This window comes from Cervus elaphus, chromosome 5, assembly GCF_910594005.1.
Source record: "Cervus elaphus chromosome 5, mCerEla1.1, whole genome shotgun sequence".
Taxonomy (NCBI): domain Eukaryota; kingdom Metazoa; phylum Chordata; class Mammalia; order Artiodactyla; family Cervidae; genus Cervus; species Cervus elaphus.
The window spans coordinates 64270649-64292752 of record NC_057819.1 but is presented as its reverse complement, the minus strand read 5'-3'; the positions used below and the strand labels follow the sequence as shown (position 1 = coordinate 64292752).

The 22104-nt window shown below is 33.9% G+C and overlaps 1 protein-coding gene across 2 annotated transcripts in view; it reads left to right on the top strand.

Moving 5' to 3' along the window:
• FBXW7 (F-box and WD repeat domain containing 7) overlaps nucleotides 1-22104 on the top strand; it is a 216746-nt gene that overhangs the window by 148012 nt on the left and 46630 nt on the right. Inside the window, exon 1 of one of the 2 annotated variants that reach the window (XM_043902611.1) lies at nucleotides 5350-5689. The exons of the other annotated variant lie outside the window; for it this stretch is intronic. Coding sequence (XP_043758546.1) covers nucleotides 5543-5689 — 147 coding nt within the window. The 5' untranslated portion in view covers nucleotides 5350-5542. Of the gene's footprint in view, nucleotides 1-5349; nucleotides 5690-22104 lie in introns of those variants that run through there. 2 annotated transcript variants of the gene reach the window in all.

The window sequence follows — 22104 nt, the reverse complement described above, 5'->3', positions numbered from 1 at the left end:
AGAGATCAAGCCAGTCAATCCTAAAGGAAATCACCTCTGAATATTTGTTGGAAGGACTGATGCTAAAGCTGAAACTCCAGTACTTTGGCTTGGATGCCAAGAGCCAACTCATTTGAAAAGACTCTATCCTGGGAAAGATTCAAAGTAAAAGGAGAAGAAGGTGGCAGAGGATAAGGTGGTTAGGTAGCATCACTGACTCCGTGTACATGAATTTGAGCAAACTCTGGGAGATAGTGAAGGACAGAGGAGCCTGATGTTGCAGTCGCAACGTGTTGAACATAACACAGTAATTGAACAAGAACAACCTAAGGTGTTAGGAAAGACTAAAGAACAATGACTTAGACACAGAGAGAAGTCTGTCTCACTCTGTATCCCAGGATAAATGAGTATGCTTTATAATTCCATATTTTCATCTCAAAAGGATATTGATTCTGATTTATTCCACTTTAGTAGTGGTATAATTTTTGGAATCTGGAAATTTCCTGTTTCTGTTAATACAAAAGAATAAGTCACTTGTTGCTTAAATTCACAGACATAATAAATGATAGTTTCCCTGTCAAAAGTTTTTGATATGAGACTTTGAAAACTTATGGTACAAAATTAGAAATACTTTTAGGTTAATTTGTATCTTCCCAAGTGATTTGTTTTAGCTGATTCAAGAATAGTTTATGAAAAATAGAAAATCTTTATGCTGCTCATACGCTCTGGCCTTTGGTATGGAGCAGTTAAATCATGGGCCTTCTGTATAATAATGAATGAAAGAAGCAGTCAAAATCCAGAATAAGCTGCTGTAAACCTTATCATTCTTGTAAGAGAATTGGAGTGTATGGAGCTACAATACATTTTAGAAATGCCATATCATTGGTATTTTGTTACATGTAGCATTTATATTTTAATAATCTGTGGCTAATGCAGATGTTCAGAAGAAAGAAACCCAGAGAGTGATAAGCAGGCAAAATATCTTGTATAGAGAATCTGCTCTTTATCACAGGTTCCCCAATATTGAGTTCTTTCTGGATGGATAGTGATACCTGGAATCTTAAAATGCTACAACACAGCTACTAAGATGTTACAGCTTAATTTTTAAATAAAATTTTGAAAGAATTTAGGAAGTCTTTCTAAAAATTGTAGAGGATTGTGTTTTAAAATATTATAGTCCAAATTATCATAGCTGGATTTTGCATCTTTGCTTGCTTTCTTAGTGATTTTTAAGGTTGAAATGTAATTTACAAAGCTGTACGGTTTTTTTTTTTTTTAATCCTAGTAGTAATGGTAGCTAGCAGTATTGAGCACTTACTAATGTAAAGCATTGTTCTGTGTTTCACTTACATTAACTGATTTAATCTTGATAACCGTCCTGTGAGGTAAGTTCAATATAGATGAAATTGAAGCACAGAGACATTAATTTAAGGACATACCACTAACAAGTGATAGAACCAGGCTTTGAACTATGGCAGTTTGACTCCAGCATCAATATTTCAACTGACTATATTATACTTCTGTAATATTTGTTGATATCATTTTTAAGAGAGCTTGTCTGTTTTGAAAAATACAAGTTTGGATGGGGGTTCATAATTAAGGTTATCTTAAATGTTTTTAAAAACATAGTTGGGACTAAAAAATTTTTTTTTCTTGAACACATGGAACTAGCTGCATTTTAAAATATTAGCCATTGAGGTTCTCCTACACGTTGTCTACAGTTTCCTTAATTGACTAGGGTTTTCTTCTGTATTTGAAGATTTTGTATTTTGGTTGTTTCCGTGCTGATTTAGTGAAAAAGGAAATGGTAATACACTACCGTATTATTGCTTGGAGAATCCCGTGGACAGAGGAGCCTGGCAGGTTACAGTCCACGGGGCCACAGAGTCGGACACAACTGAGCACACACACATGCTGATTTAGAATACTTCTTTACAAATACTGTTAACTTGATTGCTCAGGAAAGAAGAAACAGTAGTTTGGGAATTAGTACTCACTTTGCTCAGTCACTAGTATTGTCTCTTTTTCACAGAAGTGTATTGTTGTAGACATGTAATTTAAGTGTTTGCTTGAGTTGCAATGCTCTGTACTATCCAGTGGAGGGCAGCTACTTACTGATTTAAAAATTGAGTTAAATTAGAATGTCACCACTTTGTGCTTACCAAAACTTGATACCTTGTGTAAAACACAACATTTAATATGCAAAACTGCTTTAATGTTCATTTCTATCATTACCATAAATAATCTCTTAAAAATGAAAAACTAGTTTTACTTCATAATAATTTTGCCCTCTTAAAAGCAGTAAAATGAGCCCTGTTTGTTTTAGTTTTAATTTCCCCAGTCCAGATTCTTTGCAATTCGAAATCTCCTCCCTTTTCCCTGCTTTAGGATCAGAATCCAAGAAGATTAGAGAAATTCGTATCATCCTTACCTTCCAGCTATCTACCTGTAAATGCATGTGATTACAAAGTTTTTAGATAGAAAACGGAAAACTGATTTTCAGTATGGTATCTTTATTAAGTGCAAGTTGAAACTGGAGTTGATCTGATTCATTTTTCTCTGCAGAATAGTTAAACTAGTGGAATGTAGTACACTCTTCTAATTTTTCTGGATTGAATTAGCACCGTAGTTTAAAGTATATCTTTTATGTGGTTCCAAGAAATGAATTTTGAGGGGTTAATTAACTAAGTGATTTCGGAGATACCACTGAGACAGATTTTTTTTTTTGGAGAATAATGTCAGTCTGCATAAAGCCATATATAATATTGACAAAGACACTGATAGTAACTTGTAGGAGGGCATTCTGCGTGAGCAGCTTCGACAAAGGGATTTTCCTAATAAGGAGGAAAAAACACTATATGACTGAAGGTTATATTTTTTTTTAAAAAAAAGATTATACTTGTGTTAAGAAATAAAGTGAGCACCAGATGAAATGCTGAGACTAGAATGAGGCTAGAGACATTCATTCTGCAAGGTAGTAAATAGTTCAGTGGGCCCATAGACGTGTTTTTCTTAGATATCAGTCTCAGCTTTTTCTGTCATATCAGCTTACAGTTTTCTAGTACCTTCTCTCCTATCCCTAAATCTCTATTGGTTCCCCCCCCCCCCCCCAGTGATTATAGTTGTATTCTTAGTCATTTGCTTTTTTATTAAAACATTGTTTTTATTGTGATTGAATACCTATAACATAAAATTTACCATGTTTAAGTGTTCAGTTCATTGGCTTTAAGTACATTCACAGTTGTGCAACCATTAGCATCTCCAGAATTTTTTTTTATCTTTTCCAAACAGAAATTCTGTACCCTTTGAACACTAGCTCCTCATTCCTCATATAAGTGGAATCATACCATATTTTTCCTTTCTTGACTGACTTATTTCACTTATCTTCAAAATTTATCTATGGTATGTCTGAATTTTCTTGCTCTTCAGGCTGAATAATACCCTTTGAATATGTGTGCGCCACGCTTTTTACCCTTTCATCCATCAGCGGCTACTTAGGCTGTTTCCCCACCCTTGGCTTTTGTGAATAATGCTGCTGTGACTATGGTGTACAAATATCTGTGTGAGCCCTGGTTTTAGTTTTTTGGGGTGTATGTCCAAAAGTGGAATTCCTGGATCACATAGTAATTTTTTGAGGAATCTATTTTCCACAGTAGCTATGTCTGTCTTACATTCCCACCAACAGCACACAAGGGTCCCAGTTTCTCCACATCATTGCTAACACTTATTTTTGTGTGTGTGTGTGTGTAAGTAATAGCCATAATTAATGAATGTGCAGTGTGGTTCAGGTTTTGATTTGTATTTCCCTAATGATTAGTGATATTGAGCATCTTTACATGTGCTTATTGGTCTATATATATATCTACTTGGATGAATGCAGTTGTTTACTTTTGCATAACTAAAAATGTCACATTTGCTAATGATTTTGCATTTTCAAGTATTAATTCATTTTAAATTGTGATGTCAGAGAAGGGTGTACTTTAAGAAAATAGCATCATGGCGGGACTAGGGGTATTTCTTGTGTGTGGATTGCCTTCCCAGCAACCCACTTGGTAATATTTAGTAAGATAGGTCTTTCCAGAATCAAAGAAGAAATCACCCATTTCTGACACTTCTCTTTTCTAATTCTCTCCATGTCACATTCTGAAAATCTATAAATACAATTGGAAGGGGCAAGAAGTGAGATGACTGGCTATTGGAAGAAGAAAATAGAATGGAAGGAGAGAACAAGCTAGGTGGCTGAGCATTGTGAATGGAGAGTTCACATCTGTTATCTGTCATCTGTTTCAAAACTACTACCCATTCTCACAGGAGGTTTTTTAAAAATCATCTTCATAACATTCTAGTTCATGGGCTTGCATATGAAATGTAGCATAAAGATTAACGTGGCATAAGTGGTTAATTTAGGAAACTGTTTGAGATAATGCTAGAAAGATGAGTTTGGGGCCACTTGGAGAGTTTTCATCTCCAGACTTTATCTTAGGCATTGGGGAACCATTGAAAGTTCTTGAGGAGTGGATTATATAGCACATTCCATCTCCATGTTTTAGAAAGATATATCTGACTGTGGTATATCAGAGAAATTAGGCCCTAAGGATTTGTGATGAGCTGGTTAGTCATTATTCATTTTACTATAATTACATCACAGGTTATATTTATAAATATTTGGGTTTTAAAATATATTTAATCAGTCATGGGATTGTTATACTTTCAAGTGGAATTGCTAAGTATTTCAGAATTATAGAGATTGAACTGAAATTTGCAAACAACTAAAATGTCACCTGTTAAGATGACATTTAATATAATTTATATTTATATAAATATTTAATATTTAATATTAATGTATTTAATAAGCACCTGAAGTGCTTATTATTAACTGTCCAGTACTAGGGTCAATTTAATGTCTTAGTGAGTATGAGATAAAGAATAGTACGTATGGAAGAGGAAAAGAGCTTGCTAAAGACAAACACTTGAAGATAACAGTGCTCATTCTGAATATAGCTAAGATAGGACAAATATATGTTTATAGTTTTTGAGCATGCATAAATACTGCCCTTAAATTTGAAGCATAGTTCAAAACACTCCTAAAATAATAATGCTGATATTTGCTTAAGAAAGGCAATAAACATTCAAAAGAAAATACAGTGATTAACTTTTGGATTTTTATAGAGAAAAGTTTACTTTCACTTTTAGGGCGTATACCTAGGTCAGTCACTGGAGAAGTTTTCAAAGGGACCCTGTAGCGCAGCCCTGCCCTGGTTGTCTCACTGACTTTGTAAGGGAGGTTCACCAGCTGTTTGACTGGCAGGAGCAGGAGCTTTCACTTCAGTAGTTTATAATTCCTGGCTATTCTAGGATAGTTTGCACTTCACCAAGCCTCAGACAGGTCAGGACATTTGGTAGGAGAAGGTTGAAAGACAAAAGCAGCAGGCCTTGGGTTCTCAGCCTTTTTTTTTTTTTTTTTTTTAATTAGAAAGTTGTATTTTAATTTGGTGGTTAGAGTTTTTAGTAATGTGCCTGTATTACATGTAGAAAGTATTCATCAGCCAAGAGGAGTTTTAAAATGTCAAAACCGGGAAAGGCTACTCTAAACCATGGCTTGGTTCCTGTTGATCTTAAAAGTGCAAAAGAGCCTCTACCACATCAAACCGTGATGAAGATATTTAGCATTAGCATCATTGCCCAAGGCCTCCCCTTTTGTCGAAGACGGGTAAGTCTCACACATTTGAAAAACAGGAATATTTATTTAAATGAACTACTTCTGCTGCTTTTGGTGAAAACATGCTTCAAATTTCAGTTGATATTTATAACTAAAACTATCGCTGCATTATGTAGCCCCTGAAAACTTCTGTAAGTGATAGTTTTAATAACATGATAGAGAGTCTTGAGGGCAAGGTTACCTAATTTACCTTTTTGTCTCTCTCACTTACTTTTATGGTATTAGAATTCTTTAAACTTACTTAAAATTGGTAAATTTAAAAACTATGTTTTGAAATATGTTGGCAAATACTGAAAACCCAAATTTGTTGTTTTTATTTTGTGGGAAAAGTAAAGCGCTAGTGGTACTGTCCTTTAACATGGGAATTAGAGTATCTAGCTCTTATAAAGAGTTTATCTGTCACTTGAAGCTAGATTATTTTTAAATCACTTTTTTAAATTAAACTTAATATAATAGAGACATTACTTTTTGCTGTTATGTAAAATAAAAATAGTGTGCTATTGTGTGGCAGTTATGATATAGTTTATATATAGACAATCCTGAAGTAACAAACATTTTGTAGAATTTGTACTAATCTATAATCAGGTTATGATTTTCTGTATGTTTTTCAGGATAACATTCTCCTCCCTGCCAAATTTTGACCCTGTTAATATTAATGGTTTTGTTGTATTTTTTGTTACTTCATATTGCCATTTTGAATTATTAACTAGATTTTTACTAGTTATTAGTTAATTTTTACTAGTTTATTAGTTAATTATTAACTAATATATTTTTAGATCTAGTATATGTTTAGGATCCTGAACACATTAAACCAAAAAATACCTGTCAGAGATTGAGTGTTTGCACATATCCATACTATTAGTGTTTTAGTCCTTTTTAACCCTCTCCTCTTTTCTTTTAACTGAAAGAAAAATATTCTATTAAACAAATAGGTTAACTTATAATACCTGAAAAATATTTTTCCTCTTAATTTGCTGGGACTTAAATAGCCTTTGAAAAATTACGTTTTCTAATTACTTTAGTTTTTGAACTGTTTCTACTTCTACTCCAAATAAGTGGTAGCCATGTTGAAAAGCATTTTGAGTAGGTTTTAAATGTAATACAATTTAAACCTTGAATATAAATCTCTCTGTCACCTCATTTTCTTCTTTACTATGTTTTCAGAAAGTGTTTCTTTTTTTGTTTAGATCTTTTCTTCTTTCACTTTGTCACTTTTATAACTTCTGAATGAGGTCATTGCTCTGATTTAAGCATTTACACAGAGGCCTCTAGTAGCCTCTTTAAGGTCATTAATAAATTAATTTTTTATTTTAATACTTCTGTAAAAAATATCAGTACAAGTAAACAATCAAATTAAGGAAAAGAAATTGGAATTTTTTAATTGAGGGGTTAAGATATTGACAATCAAGATACTTTTTTTCTTGTTGACTATTTCTAATAAACTTAAGTACAGTGTATGACAGATTACTTCATTATGTCACACTGCATATTTTCTGCCTTTATCTTCTTTACATGAAACTTAAAAGAATCAGGAGCAGATTCTATTAAGAAAAATTAATAGAAAACTTGAAGGCTTTCCTTGAGGGTTTCCTAGGGTCACTATTCAGTTTGACTTTTCTAGGTTACTGTTGACATTAAATTATAGCCTGGCATTTGTAATTACAGAAGAGTACTAAATTTGAAAAGTAGAATTCAAACTAGAACATCATTCTAGTTTAGGTGAAGATAGTTAGAAAACAGAATTAACACACTCATTTTTAGACTGCCTGCCAATAATTTACTATTGCATAACTCATTGACTCTGACTACTAGAAATATTAGAGGGCTAGTGTAATTATATCCCCATCCCCTCCTTTTTGCAACTGGTTAATTTAGGTAGCTTTAAATTGATTCACATGCTCTTTGTTGTTTAACTTACTTATTTTCCCTTAGTAATGTTAATGATAGACACTTTAAATGTATTTTTTATAGAAGATTTTGAAAAGACTTCTTGTGTGATATGTAATTAATCATATTTTGTATCTAACATCCAGTATATCTTTCATTAGATATGTTTAGCCTCTTTTATCAGATTATTATACAGTGATCACATGTGAATAGACTTCTCTGTTTTGTAGGCCATTTTTTTCTTCTAAGTAGTGAGCTAATACTGTGTGACCTCTTACAAGACTCTGTGTAGGTTTGACCTGTTAAAAGTTGAAAAATATGTTATTGCCCCTCCATCCATCATAGGTGTTGATCTATTGAATGTTTGCACAATAAAATAATTTTTAAAATTGTGAAAATTTCTTTGGAATAGTTTTTATAACTACAACTTCAATTTATAGCTCTTGAAATGGTTTCAGGGAATTAATTTACTCCATTAATTAAGTACTATCAGTACTGCTAGTCTAATTTTTTATTATGTAAATGATTGTGGTTTCTAAAATAACTGATCATCCTTTAAAGGGAGAGAAAATTTACAGGAAAAACTTAGTTTATAAAACCACTGGAAAATTGTTTTATTTTTCCTTGAAATTGGAATGCCTATATGGTAATACTGTATTTCTAAATCCTAAGATACATTATTTTTCTACATTTTAAACATATATAAAATTAGGATATGTCTTGATGGAATTTCATAGCTTATCTGGCACCATTTTTTGCTTTCTGATTATAAGATAAATAATAATATCTTGTAATTAATAAATAGTATGTTGAAAGAAAATTCACTTTCAGGCTTAAATCTTGAACTCATTTTGTTTTTGTTTGGAGACTTTTAAGCATTTACAATATTCTCATAAGGTTATTCTTCAGAGTTACTTTTTGGTAGAAATTTCCAAATGTCATGAAATTCGTGGTTTATATCCAGGCTTTTAAAGATACCTGGTTGACTGTTGGTTTCTAGAAAAATATGTTTTTAGAGTGCATTTATATTCTTGGATTTGAACCACATACCAATTGTGTAGCATAAGCATCAGCAGCTGAGCTGAGTAAGAGAATGGGGTGAAACTGCTGGTGGAAGCTGTAGGGAGGTGAGGGGGAGGCAGTATGGTACAGGAACTTGTTCACCTGAAACCCAGAAGCTCAGGCAGCAATGAAATATATGACTAGTTTTCTGATAGTTGAAAATAATTTTATAGTGGTTATATTATATACCAAGTTCTGTTTCAAGTACAATGTACATATTTAAAAATAAACACTTTGCTTTAAAATGAAAATGGAAATAAAATTAGAATATTTGTGTCATTTGAGAAAATATTTGAGTTAATATCACTCCTGTGTATTGTTACCATTGAGTACATGCATGCTCAGTCGCTTCAGTTGTGTCCAACTCTTTGTGACCCTATGGACTGGAACCCACCAGGCTCCTCTGTCCTTGGAATTCTCCAGGCAGGAATACTGGAGTGGGTTGCCATGCCCTCCTCCAGGGGACTTTTATGACCCAGGAATCAAACCTGTGTCTCCTGCATTGCAGGCAGATTCTTTAGCATTAGTTTAAGTCAAGGGTCCACAAACTTCTTCTGCAGAGGGCCAGCAACTATTTGGGGCTTTGTGGACCAAATAGTCACAGTAGAACTACTGAGCTCTGCCATTGTTTGAAAGTAGCTGTAGACAGTACTTACAGGAGTGGCTGAATGGACATGATTGTGTTTTAGTAAAACTTTATTCATGAAACAGTGACATAGGTTTTTAGGATTACAATACTACCATAGTAAATCTTGTGCATACCTCTTTTTGTTTGAATATAAGTTTCATTTAACAGTAAAGTTTTAGAAAGCTTGTTAGCGCCATAAGCCTTCATTCCTTTGGAAATCCTGATTCTCTAATTCTTTTGTAGCTATGTAGAGAAAAATGTTTATGTGCCTAATCACTAAAATTTTAACATACAACTTATTAATTTACCTTCTCAATATACAGTTGTTGGTTAACTACTAAGTTGTGTCTGAATTTTTTGTGATCCCATGGACTATAGCCTGCCAGGCTCCTCTGTCCATGGGCTTTCCCAGGCAAGAATACTGGAGAGGTTGCCATTTCCTTCTCTGGGGGAACTTCCCAACCCAGGGATCAGACTGCCTCTCTTGTATTGGCAGGAGGATTAATTATTACCACTGAGCCCCAGGACAGCCTTGCTATCATTGTAAAAGAACCTACTAAATATACTGTGCATTCTCCAGCTATTTTATGTATTCTAATTAACTTTTAAATGTTTGTTAATGTTGTAAATTAGGTATTATCTCCACTTGGTATACTTGAAAGCTAAGGCTCAAACAAGTTACCTCTCCCATTTTCTTGGTAAATAGTAAAGCTGATGTTTAACCTCAGGACTCCCCAGTGCTACAGGTAGTAGCTATTCTCTTCTTATTATGTTTTTTTACCTTCTTTTTAAAATGAACTTTTTTCAACCACTGTTTATATTTTGAAGGGTAAACCTGGGAACCTATCAATGTTGACATTGTTTCTTTGAGAAAATTCATTCAAAGATTCAAATAATTGACCTACAGATAACTTTGGTAGCATGCTATATTTATAAATTTAGTATTTTTTGTGTAATCTCTTTTTAAAATGTTTCATTTGTAAAGTTATCCCCCAGATGATTCAGTGATTATTGTCATAAAAAACTGGAAATATTCAAACAGTATATATGTTTATTGTCTTTTTATAAGCTGAGGGATGGTACCTGTTAAAGAAAAAGTTATTCATAACCCTTGTTAAAATCAAGACAGATGTTCAGGAGGACTGTCACGGTACATGTAGGGACTATTACTAATCTGTGCTGCTAAGTCGCTTCAGTCATGTCCAACTATGTGTGATCCTATGGACTATAGCCTGCCAGGATCCTGTGTCCATGGGATTCTCCAGTCAAGAATATTGGAGTGGGTTCCCATGGCCTTCGCCAGGGGGTCTTTCCAACCCAGGGATTGAACCCACATCTCTTACATCTCCTGCATTGGCAGGCAGATTCTTTACCACTAGCGCCACCTGGGAAGGGACTTCTACTAGGGAGGCTTGCAGTAGGGGAAGCAGATAGGTGCTTAACTCTTAAAAGTACGAACCATGAAGCAGGTAAGGAGGTCAAATGGTAGATAATTACTAAGAAGTATCAGAGCTAACAGGACGACACTGGTTAAATGAACTAATCAAGGTGGTCAGACATCACCTGGGGGATAGGAGGCTGGCAAACCCAGCAGATATGGAGGGGAGGTTCAGGTCCCGAGTGTGATCAATATCAAGGTTGGGGAATTCTGGTTAATATGATTTAGCAGGATTCTTACTAAAATTTGGTTCTTGAGAACATGCCCAGGGACAGGGCCTAGTTGAAAAAGAGCTCAAAGGAATCTGATTAGAGTTTGGTTAAGGAGAGAACCTTTGTCATATTGCAGGGTCTATGTTTGGTAGGCAGCCAATCAGAACAGGGTGTCTGACAGATTAACCATCTTCTAACTGCAGAGTTGGTGATGGACGGGGAGGCCTGGCATGCTGCGATTCATGGGGTCGCAAAGAGTCGGACACAACTGAGCAACTGAACCGAACTGAACTTATCTGCAGTGCAGTTCCTTTCTTATCAGTTTGTTCAATTAATACTTTTGACTGTGATGACAAAAATTTAAAATAACATTATACCTCTCTTAGCTTCAATACTCTCTTGGATTCAAGTTTTTTTCTGCATTGTTGAATTATTGATGATACTAATTTTTAAGAATACCCTGTATTCAAAATTTTATTTTCATTCAGGCATAATCTATTTTGTTGTTTTGTGTGTATAATCTTCAGTTACTTCAAGCTATCTATAATTTTAACCTATTAGGCTCCTTTAATAGTCTTTTCAGTAATGTCTGCCAGTTTTATCATACAGTTGTATTGCCTTTGTTTTAAAAAACAACCTCTCTAATTATTTACTCTACAGTATAATTTTCACTTGTATGAAGATTTTGTAAGCCATCATAAGTTCTGTTATTTAAGCAAACTTGTGAGGTACTACCTTCCTGAGTAGTTTGATAATCCCCAAAATCCTCTGAGTTGAATGATGATATAGAGAATTTTTATTTTCTTGCAATAGTTAATATCTTTTACTTCTCTTTATAAAAATTAGATATGCTCATTATGTAAAAAACAGAACTGTTTCTTCACATTTTCCTAAATTATCAGTAATTTCACTGCTCACAAATAACCACAATAAAAATTATAAGGAAATAATTTTTTAATTGATACTTTAGTTCATTTTTAGTATATCGCTGGTAGTTCCCCAGGGCTGTAGTTACTCAAAAGTGTGTTATAATCTGTCAAGTGGATGTATCATCATTTTTCTACTGTTGCTAATTTGGTCAGTGACCTGCTTTGAACTTTTTAATATATAAAACTTTAATGTCCCTATACGCTTTTTTTATGGAAATAGAATTATTGGGTCAAGGAGTATGAATTTTTTTTAGATTCTTGATAAATACTGCTAAATTGTTTTCCAGAAAGACTGTATCAAATCAAAACCAACATGAGGAACTTCCAGTGTTGTTTAACAAGAGAAAGAAATCATATTTTAAGCAAATTTATTTCTAGTATGACAAAATTTTATGAATTTTACTTACTTGATACTATATTTCAGTATTGTTCTAAGTTTTCTATTGAAGGAATGTTTTTTCATTTTGAGAAGATAATTATATGTGTTTATACTTAAAACTTCATTAGGAAAATATACAAATAGAACAAGAAATTATTTGTTGCTAATGAGATTTTTAAAACTTCTTTCTGGAAAATAATATTTGCCGTTGACCTGTCATGTATATTATTTTTAGCTATAATTTTCTTCTACTCTTCCCATAGTTTTAAAGCTATCATCTTTTTTTATCTGCACAGATGATCCATATGGGTAGTTTTATAATTTATCATTGATGTATATATTTTTACTGTCTTATGGTTATCTCAGTTTTTGTCATCTTAGTTTATACGTTTATATTTCTGAGTTTTAGTGTGATGTTTGTACAGTTTAGATGACAGCCTCTCCCAAAGGATATTGCTATTAATAATCTCTACTACAGGAGTACTGTTCATGCTAGCAAATGCAGCTGCCAGAAATACTCGCCTGTTTCTTAAAGCACCACAACTTAGACTTACATTTCTGACATAGCTTTTGCCTTTTGCCCCAACCCAGGTTTACCTTTTATTTTTATTTTTTAATTCTAGTCTAGCTATGATTAATTCTTTTTTAAAGTGGTTGTAGCAAATCTGCTTTTCTAAAATGTCTTGATGCCTGAAAGAGATTTCACGAAACTCAGCATTTGTTTCATGGAACTCTTAGTCAAGAGGAAATAGATGGATATTTCCTTAACCTACAGAAATATGAAACCTTTAAAAAGCCAGCATCATGTTCCCCTCCCCCATACTAGTCTAGTCTGTATCTGCCAGTTACATTTGTGCCACTTTCTCCAAATCCTTTCCATGACCTCACAGTCAGGCTTATCTCTTTGGATGGAACCTTCCTCCTGGCACTGCCTACTTCCACTGTTGTCCTCATCCATGAGTGGAACATACTGTAGTTGTTGCCATTGCCTTTGGCTCTTAGACATATATGTACCGTCCAGTGGTCTTATTTGACAGCTTCATTTAGTTATCTTGTCTCCTCACTTGAGGCTATAAACTCAGACTTCAGAAATTATCTTTAATATCTTTTTATGTATGACCAATTTGTTGAAGTTTTTGTTAAGTCTAGAAAATTCTTTAAGGAGTTTTGATACTGTTAGAATATGACATGTTTTTGTTTACTAAATACTTTCAAATGACTGTGCAGCTGTGATTTTGAATATTTCATTTTCTAAATATAACTAAACTCAGATACAGTTTGACACTTAATTTTAAAAGTAATTACTACTTAGCAGTTTTGAAAATGAAGAAGAAACAAACATAGGGTATACTCATTTAAATGGCACTTATGAGAGTCTACCTTAGCCAAAAAAGTCAGAAAATATGAAAACTATTACAAAACTTTAGAAAGAAGGAAGAACAGAGGGGTGCTATGAGCAAGTTTGGAGAGTGATTTTAATAGGTTCCCTGAATTTTTTTTTAAGTGCATCAACTAAAATGGAGCTTTCTAAAGTGTTTTCCACACATATATTCCATTGGAACTTGGGGAAAAATTGGCATTTTCAGATCATCTGATATCTTTTATTGTCACTTTATTTTATCAATAAAGGAATTAACTGGTTACCACATATCAGGTGATTTTGTTTTAAATTCTGTCAGTTTCTTAAGAATGTTTCCTACATCATGCAAAAGATGAGTAGCAGAATATAAACTGTAAATTTTCTTGTGGTCTTATTTTTCTGTATTGTGCAAGGCAGTAGCTGTAAATAAAAAGATTATTCTTCCCCTCTTCCTGTGGATATACAAAAATGAAAATCACAGTTCTTTTGAGCATTTTCTAGTTAGTGGTTAAACCATAAAAAAACCTTTATAGTACAAAAGGATAATAGCTTAAATGAACTCCTATACAAAATCCTGTGGGAGCATGAGCGGGCCACCCTAGTCTCAATGCAAATGGCTCAGGAAAGGCTTCACAGCACCTTTAAAACAGGAAGGATTTTGTTTGCTAAGCAGATGATCAGAGAAGTCGTGGACAGAAGAAACTTATGTTATTGCTTGGTCTCACATCTTGGCTCTTTTTCGCTTTAATTATACTGCTACAAATTATTCACTTATTTCTGGATATGAGATTTATTAATAGTAATAACAGTCCCAAAATATGTATTAAGAATTTAGAACAAGGTTGGAAACTTTTCTAGAATTTATAGACATAACAGTGAAGTATATGGACAAAGCCCATGCCCTTATGGAGCTTAGATTCTACTTTAGGGAAGCAGAAAAGTAATGCTAATGTTTCGATATTGATAAAGCAGGGTAACAGTATAATAGAGTCTAACTTGGGATGCAGGGGAGACAGTGTTCTAAGTACTTTGCACGTAAGTGAAATTGAAAGTGAAGTCGCTCAGTCGTGTCTGACTCTGTGATCCTACGGACTTAGCCTACAGGTTCCACCATCCATGGAATTTTCCAGGCAAGAATACTGGAGTGGGTTGCCATTTCCTTCTCCAAGAGATCTTCCCGGCCCAGGGATTGAACCCGGGTGTCCTGCATTGTAGGCAGACGCTTTACCGTCTTGAGCCACCAGGGAAGCCACTTTCCACATAGGAACTCATTTAATCCTTAAAATTACCTCAGGAAGTAACAGATTGCATTATATTGTCCCTATTTTATAGATATAGAATCCAGAGGTGTAGGAAGTTTAGCTGATTTGCCCTAGAGCTAGTAGATGATGGAGCTAAAATTCTAACCTGGGTGTCTAGCTCCAGTATCATTAAACACTATGGTATATTGACTGGGTAAGGATTTGTTGAAGGAATGGTTTCAAGGGTTAATTTTTGCCATGTAATCCTGGATTTTAAAATATGTAATTCATATTTTGTTTACACAATTTATGATGACCTCAATAACATTGCTTTCTAGATGTTTTTGTCATCTTGTGATGTCAAAGTATTATGTTGTGCCTCAGTTGTCAGATGTTAATGCAAAGAAAATTATTGTTTGTAAATCTACAACTACAGCATAGAAATAACTGCCATGAATTTTTACCCCCTTTTGTTGATAACAATCAGGGCAAACCTATTTAAACTTGTAGGTCATATTTTACAGAAACTTAGTATTAAGATGTGGAGTATGGGAGACAGATGAAAAATATGCTAGAAATAAACAGGTTATGAAGCTTCTGGCTGGGTAAACAAGTATGAAATAAACCTATGGTCTCTTGTCTGCAGACTAAGAGTCCAGTAAGCCCTGAAAACTAAAAAATGCTTTAACAAGTTATCCAAACCTAACCCTGACTAACATAAGACAGTCATGTTTATTGTTTATCTGAATATTTGTATATATTGCTACAGAAAATTTTATATATGATATACCAGAAGTGTTCTGCCATACACAGCATATGTCCCATGTTACCTTCTAAACTCCAGAAAGTTTTGAAATCAGGAAAACAGCTTTCTCCAAATTGTGGAACTAACTGCAGACCTTTGAGTTTTACAGCTATCATCCACATATAAAAAAATGGAATATACTTTGAAATGTCAAAGTAACCTAAGCCTTATCTTAAGTCTGCCTATATTCATATTTAAATGCTTTACATTAATACCTAAATTTTATTGACCCAGTTACAGGCAGCTCTATATAGTTTGATGATAGTTCAGAGCTTATATATTATTTTTCTTCAGTGATTAAATGCAACTTATACTAGCAGACTTTAAGTGAGGAAGGAGCACTCCAACCACTTATTTTCCTCAGTTTTCTGCGAAATATTAACACCACTAAATTAATTTTAATTCTGCTAATGTGTATTAGGCATATACATCCTCCCTGCATGTGATGCTAATGTAACAAAGATGAATAGGGCAGCAAAGACCTTCCCTTAAGAAGCCCACTGATGCTTTTCTGTCTCTGAAAGACTTATCTTATTGTCTCCTTTCCATGGTCACATATCAAAATCAGAGGAACATGGATTAATTAATCCATTCAGTAAATAAGCATCTGTTAATTTCCAAGCACAGTTCTAGATACATTATTGAACAAAACAGGAAAAAAAATACCATTTTTATAATTTAATATTTCAGTGACCCTGAGATTTCCACCTCAGTGTGGACAGGATGGGCTTCCCAAGTGACTCAGTGGTAAAGAATCCACCTGCCAATGCGAGAGACGTGGGTCCGATCCCTGGATCAGGAAGATCCCTAAAGGAAGAAATGGCAGCCCACTCCAGTATTCTTGCCTGGGAAATCCCATGGACAGAGGAGCCTGGAGGGCTGCAGTCCATGGGTCATAAAGGGTTGGACAGGATTGAGCATGCAGGCGCACATGGATGTCATGTTGGGTCTGCTGCAATGTAGAGTGAGCCACCAGACTACTTCCCTCAGTTCTTCTCATTTCCAAGTCGGTTGGTCATTTATCTGTGTTATGGCTTCGGCATATGTATATAAGGACGCCTCCATTCACACACTGGAGAAGGCAGTGGCACCCCACTCCAGTACTCTTGCCTGGAAAATCCCATGGATGGAGGAGCCTGGTGGGCTGCAGTCCATGTGGTCTCAGAGTCGGACAGCTTAGCAGCAGCAGCCATACACGTACATATTAATACATATGCACACACTCTGCCTCACTTGATAGCATTCTGTTGGTAACTTCATTGAAAAATATTATGATCTATAAGTTTTCAAATAGTGCTGGGTAGTATCCAGTATAGAATATTATCTTGAGGCTCTGAAAGACTAAATATGATGCCATACTATTTCGTTTTTCATGTTCTTGCCAGAAAACTTCAGTCTTTAATATCGGGCTCACCATGGTGATTTCTTCCTGGATTGTACCTAAGTCAGAATTAGAGATCTTGACCATATCCCTGACTTGTTGTGGAAACTTGCATAATTTAATGTGTCTCACATATAAATCAGTTAAATAATGGTAGATATAATTATGGTAGATGTAAATAATGATACTATAATGTAGGATTTTTTAAAAATGTGGTATGTTTTTCTATAGGAATAATACTAGAAAGGACCACCATTTGTGGTAAATCCAGTGACATTCTTAGTTTCTTTTACAAGGATGTATCAATGCAGCACATCTCTTTATTTGCCTACATAGTGCTTTATTCCTACAATGGGTAAAAGGTAAAATAATTATAGTAGGTTTTTTAAAAGTAAATCTAAGATTAGATTAAGAAAAGTTTCTCTTGTGATTTTGATAATGTCTATGTGTGTAAGTCTTTATGTATACATTTATGAACTTTATTGAAATTTTTTTAGATCTGGGGGAAACAATTCAACAGTATTTCTCAGACATTAAAATACAAATATTGACATCAAATGCACATAGCTGATTAGCCATTTGTTTATTTATTTATGTTTTTTATTGATCATGTATAATGTTGTGGCTTCTCTGTAGCTCAGACAGTAAAGAATCTACTTACAGTGCAGGAGACCTGGGTTCAATCCCTGGATCAGAAAGATCCCCTGGAGAAGGAAATGGCAACCCACTCCAGTATTCTTGCCTGGAAAGCTCCATGGACAGAGGAGCCTGGTGGGCTGCAGGTCATAGGGTCACAAAGAGTTGGACACGACTGAGCAACTAACACTACATGTAATGTTGGGGAAATCTGTTTTGAGAGAAAAAAAGTATATGATAATGTTGGATGAAATTTTCTCAAGCTTCTTCTCCTTACTAGTCTTGAAAATGAAAATTGAAACCTGTGGGTTATTCCTATATTTAATTACATTTTTATGTGTGGATGATCTCATATCATTCACTTGGGAGCAATTTAAACAGCTTAAACAGCTTTTCAATAATCCACAGAAATCTCTACATTATCAGTTCAGATTTTAAAATGTCATTGTTACTACTAGTTTGAACATGTAGGGGCAGTATAGTACTGTTTTTATAAATCTTGTCTGAATTTGTGAGTTTTTAAAAAATCTTGTAAGTGTTGTTAGCTTTTTCTTTGAGGAAGTACAACTTCATATCTTATTTTTTTAAAGGATAATTGGTACTGTTTTATTAAGTTGGGACTATTCTTTCAATTCAGTTTCTTTTACACACACACACACACACACACACACACACACACACACATACACATATATAATACAAAAGCTTTTATATTATAGAAGCTCATGGCCTTGATTTATATTTGAAGTCAAAGAATATGTTAAGCTAGTTAACAGGAAAAGTGCATTTTTATGGTTAGACAATAAAATAGAGGACAAATGGATTCACAGAAATACTAAAATCAGTGCAGTTTTGTTCTTATTCATTCTGTACCAGCCTTTCAAAATGAATGGTTAATCGTGAGAGTTTTAAAAGTTAAATCATAATTCTTCAACCTGATAAGTAAACAAAATTTAAGACTCCTAAACACTTACTTTAAGATTCCTTAATATGTAAATAATTTTTCAATAACAAAATGATTAAGGGTTGTTACAAAATTTATAGAAGCGTTTTTCACTTAAGGAAATCTACATTAAATAATCAAAAAACAACAACTGAGCAGTTATCTCTTCTATCCATTCCATTTATTTATTCCGTCTATTCAACAACTTTTATAAGCCAAGAACTTCTTTAGGCATTTGGAGTACAATAATGAATGAAGCAGACCCAAATCCTTGCCCTTGTGGAGATAATATCAGAATGGTAGACTGTTTAAGAGCATAGAGATAGCATTTAGACTGGGCTGAAGTTTCTAGCTTCACCCTTTATTAAGCCTCTGTAGGATGGAGATAATAGTACCTACTTCATAGGATTGTTTTAAGGGTTAAATGAAATAATGTATAGAAAGTATAGTTACATGATAAGAACTTAGTAACTGTTATGAAGTCCACATAAGACTTATTTAGATGTGCTGGTAAAAATTGTAATTAATTTTCATGTAATAGCACTTACTTCTTTCACTATGGTTAGTATTTTGAATATTTTTCATTTTTCATTTCTTTAGATTGTGAGAGAAAATGCATAACACTAATCTTAAATGGTCATTTTTCTTAAACAGTTTCCTGAGTGACTGTTAATCTCTAAATGGAAAGATACTGCACATACAAAATTAACATGCTTTGTATCTACTTACATTCCACAGATTCATTCAGTGTGACTCTCATATATGTAAAACTTAACCCCAGTATGCCTTCCTAAATTAAGAAGGTAACATGTGCCATCTTAGAATTTTGTTTAGAGTTTCTATCTTCAGAATAAATGTGTTGGCTTCAAATATCATAAGCTTTTTAAAAATGAAATTGCTATATCAAAATTAAAAACATAGTTTGTTGGTTCACATGTTAGCAGCTAAAATGTCTAGGAAATAGTTTCCATAATGGTTTTTAAATTCTCTCTCTATTTCTTTCCCTTAAGGCCCCCAAATATGTTAATTAAGAAATGGAACATAATTGGTTAAAATCTTTGAAAACTGGCTTTCCCAAATGACAGCTGGTATATTATTACTATATAAGAATTGAGATTTAAAAAGTTAAAGAATGGGTTCACAAGTCTTAACAAAAGTACTTAGAAATTTTAGATCTATCTTTGGTATCCTGTGCTGCTCTTATTTCTTTTTATTTTTCAGTTATGTGGAAACCCCATGTTTAACACACATGTGCATACACAGGCATAAATACACCTTCCCCCAAATACACATAAAATTCTCATCACTGCCACCTCCCTGTTTAATAGCTTATCTGCTCTGTTCATGCGACAACTGCTTCATTGAGGGGAGGTTGTTGTTCTGCCGTTTTCATATTAGCTTTGTTATCATGCAGGATTTTCAGCTGCTCACGCTCATTACCATACAGCTGGTATGTAGAAACAAGAAGGAAGCAAGCAGAAGTTGCACTGTCTACAAGAATAAGAAGCTCTCTTGCAGATGGGGTGCTGGCAGATGGGGCATGTGTTTGAACAGGTTTTACTAATAACAGAATGCATTAAAAATCATTCTGAGAAAGTCTAAGGTCAGTGCCATGAATTCAGAGCTTGAGAGGTTGTTCAGCTTTTTGTAGACCTTTTTAGAATATTAATTAACTCTAATGCAAAAAAGTAATAAATGGCCAACCACAGCCTCTTCCAAAATTTTTTTTATCAGTTTTCCTTTTTAAAATTTTAATGTATTTTGTTTCTTTTTAATCTAATTTAAAATGCACTAGAACTGTAAGCTAGTGTTTTTCATCATCTTGCACTTTATTTTGTAGTCTTCAAATATATTTAATGTTCCCGGAGTATGTTTATATACAAAAGTGTTTTGATATATGTACTTTGAACATGTAAACATTCTCTGAGCGATGTAATGACATTCTTCAGTTTTGATATATGAGAATTTGATTAGAAGATGAAAACAAAATAGGATTTGGAAATCCATGTTTGTGGTGTTGATCACATTGAAAATTAAGATGAGAATTCTATCTGCATTCAAAATTAAGTGGTGGAATGCCCCAAATGTATCTTTTATTAAAATTATTACTTGTATATTTTTCATATTCACCAAACCAAAATGAATAAAGTAGTAATTGAAAAAATATCAGTAGTTTTTAAAGGATATTTCAGTAGGATCTTAGTGTTTTGACCCCTTTGTTAAATATACTGCTTCTTGATACATCCTGTCTCAATAGGAGATGGTGATAAAAAGCAGGTAAAGCCAAATAAGGCTAGGCTTATTTGTAAGATATGCAGTTTTCGATTTAATTTTAATGAAAACAGCACTCAGCCTGTTGTTCTGTTCATAGAGATTAAGATACGTATTGCCAAAGGTTTTTTTTTTTTTAAAGCTAATATTATAGTGCTTTTGGTAACTCTCAAAAACTTTCATGCTATAGATTTCATGTCAGTAAAATAGACACACAAAAATGCTATCTGTTAGGTTAATACCTGTGAATCAATAGAACGCTTGATAGGTGAAATCTGTCGTAAATGGTGTACATTAAATATTGTTAAAACTGTATGCTGCCTTTGCTGGTGAAAGTTTATATTCTATTGCGCATTTTTAAAGGTACAGGGAGTTCTAAACCGGGTTGCCTTTTAAACACAGGCAATAAAGATAACTACATTTTCATCTCCTCAAACTGTATTATTAATATTCTTCCAATTTAATTTATACTTGAATTGTGTAACTGATAAATATGTAGAAATTTTTATTTTTCCTGAGAGGAGAAACATATAAAATATTATAAGTAATTATATGTGTGATACAATACTAGTGAAGTCGCTCAGTCATGTCCGACTCTATGCAACCCCATGGACTGTAGCCTACCAGGCTCATCCGTCCATAGGATTTTCCAGGCAAGGGTACTGAAGTGGGTTGCCATTTCCTTCTCCAGGGGATCTTCCTGACCCAGGGATCAAAATCGGGTCTTCCGTGTTGCAAGCAGATGCTTTACCATCTGAGCCATCAGGGAAACCCAATACAATACTAAATAAATAATAAATATATGAAATGTTTTATACATCATCTTGCCTTATTCTGAATTATGAGTTTTCAAATTATGCTGAGAATTAATCTTTTTCAATTATTAATCTCTGTAGTTCTGCTGTCTTAGATTAGCTATCTTACAGTCTTAATTATTTCATATAAATATTATTTATTGATATTCTGATATGTGCAGAAAGTGTGTGAAAAGCTGAGGTACGATAGGAATCAAAATAGATGTGGTCAGTGCTTTTATGGAACTTACAGTCTAATGGGGAAGAGAGACAACGAATGTGTCCACACTGACAGGGTGTGGGGTTCAAGCCCTGTGTTCACAGCCTTACAATGGGGAGGAGGTGGCTCTGTGAAGGAAATTAGAGATGACCTGTACACACGTCATTCCCACATTGTATCTTCTATCTGGACCTTTTTACTGAGCTCCAGAGCCTGGAGA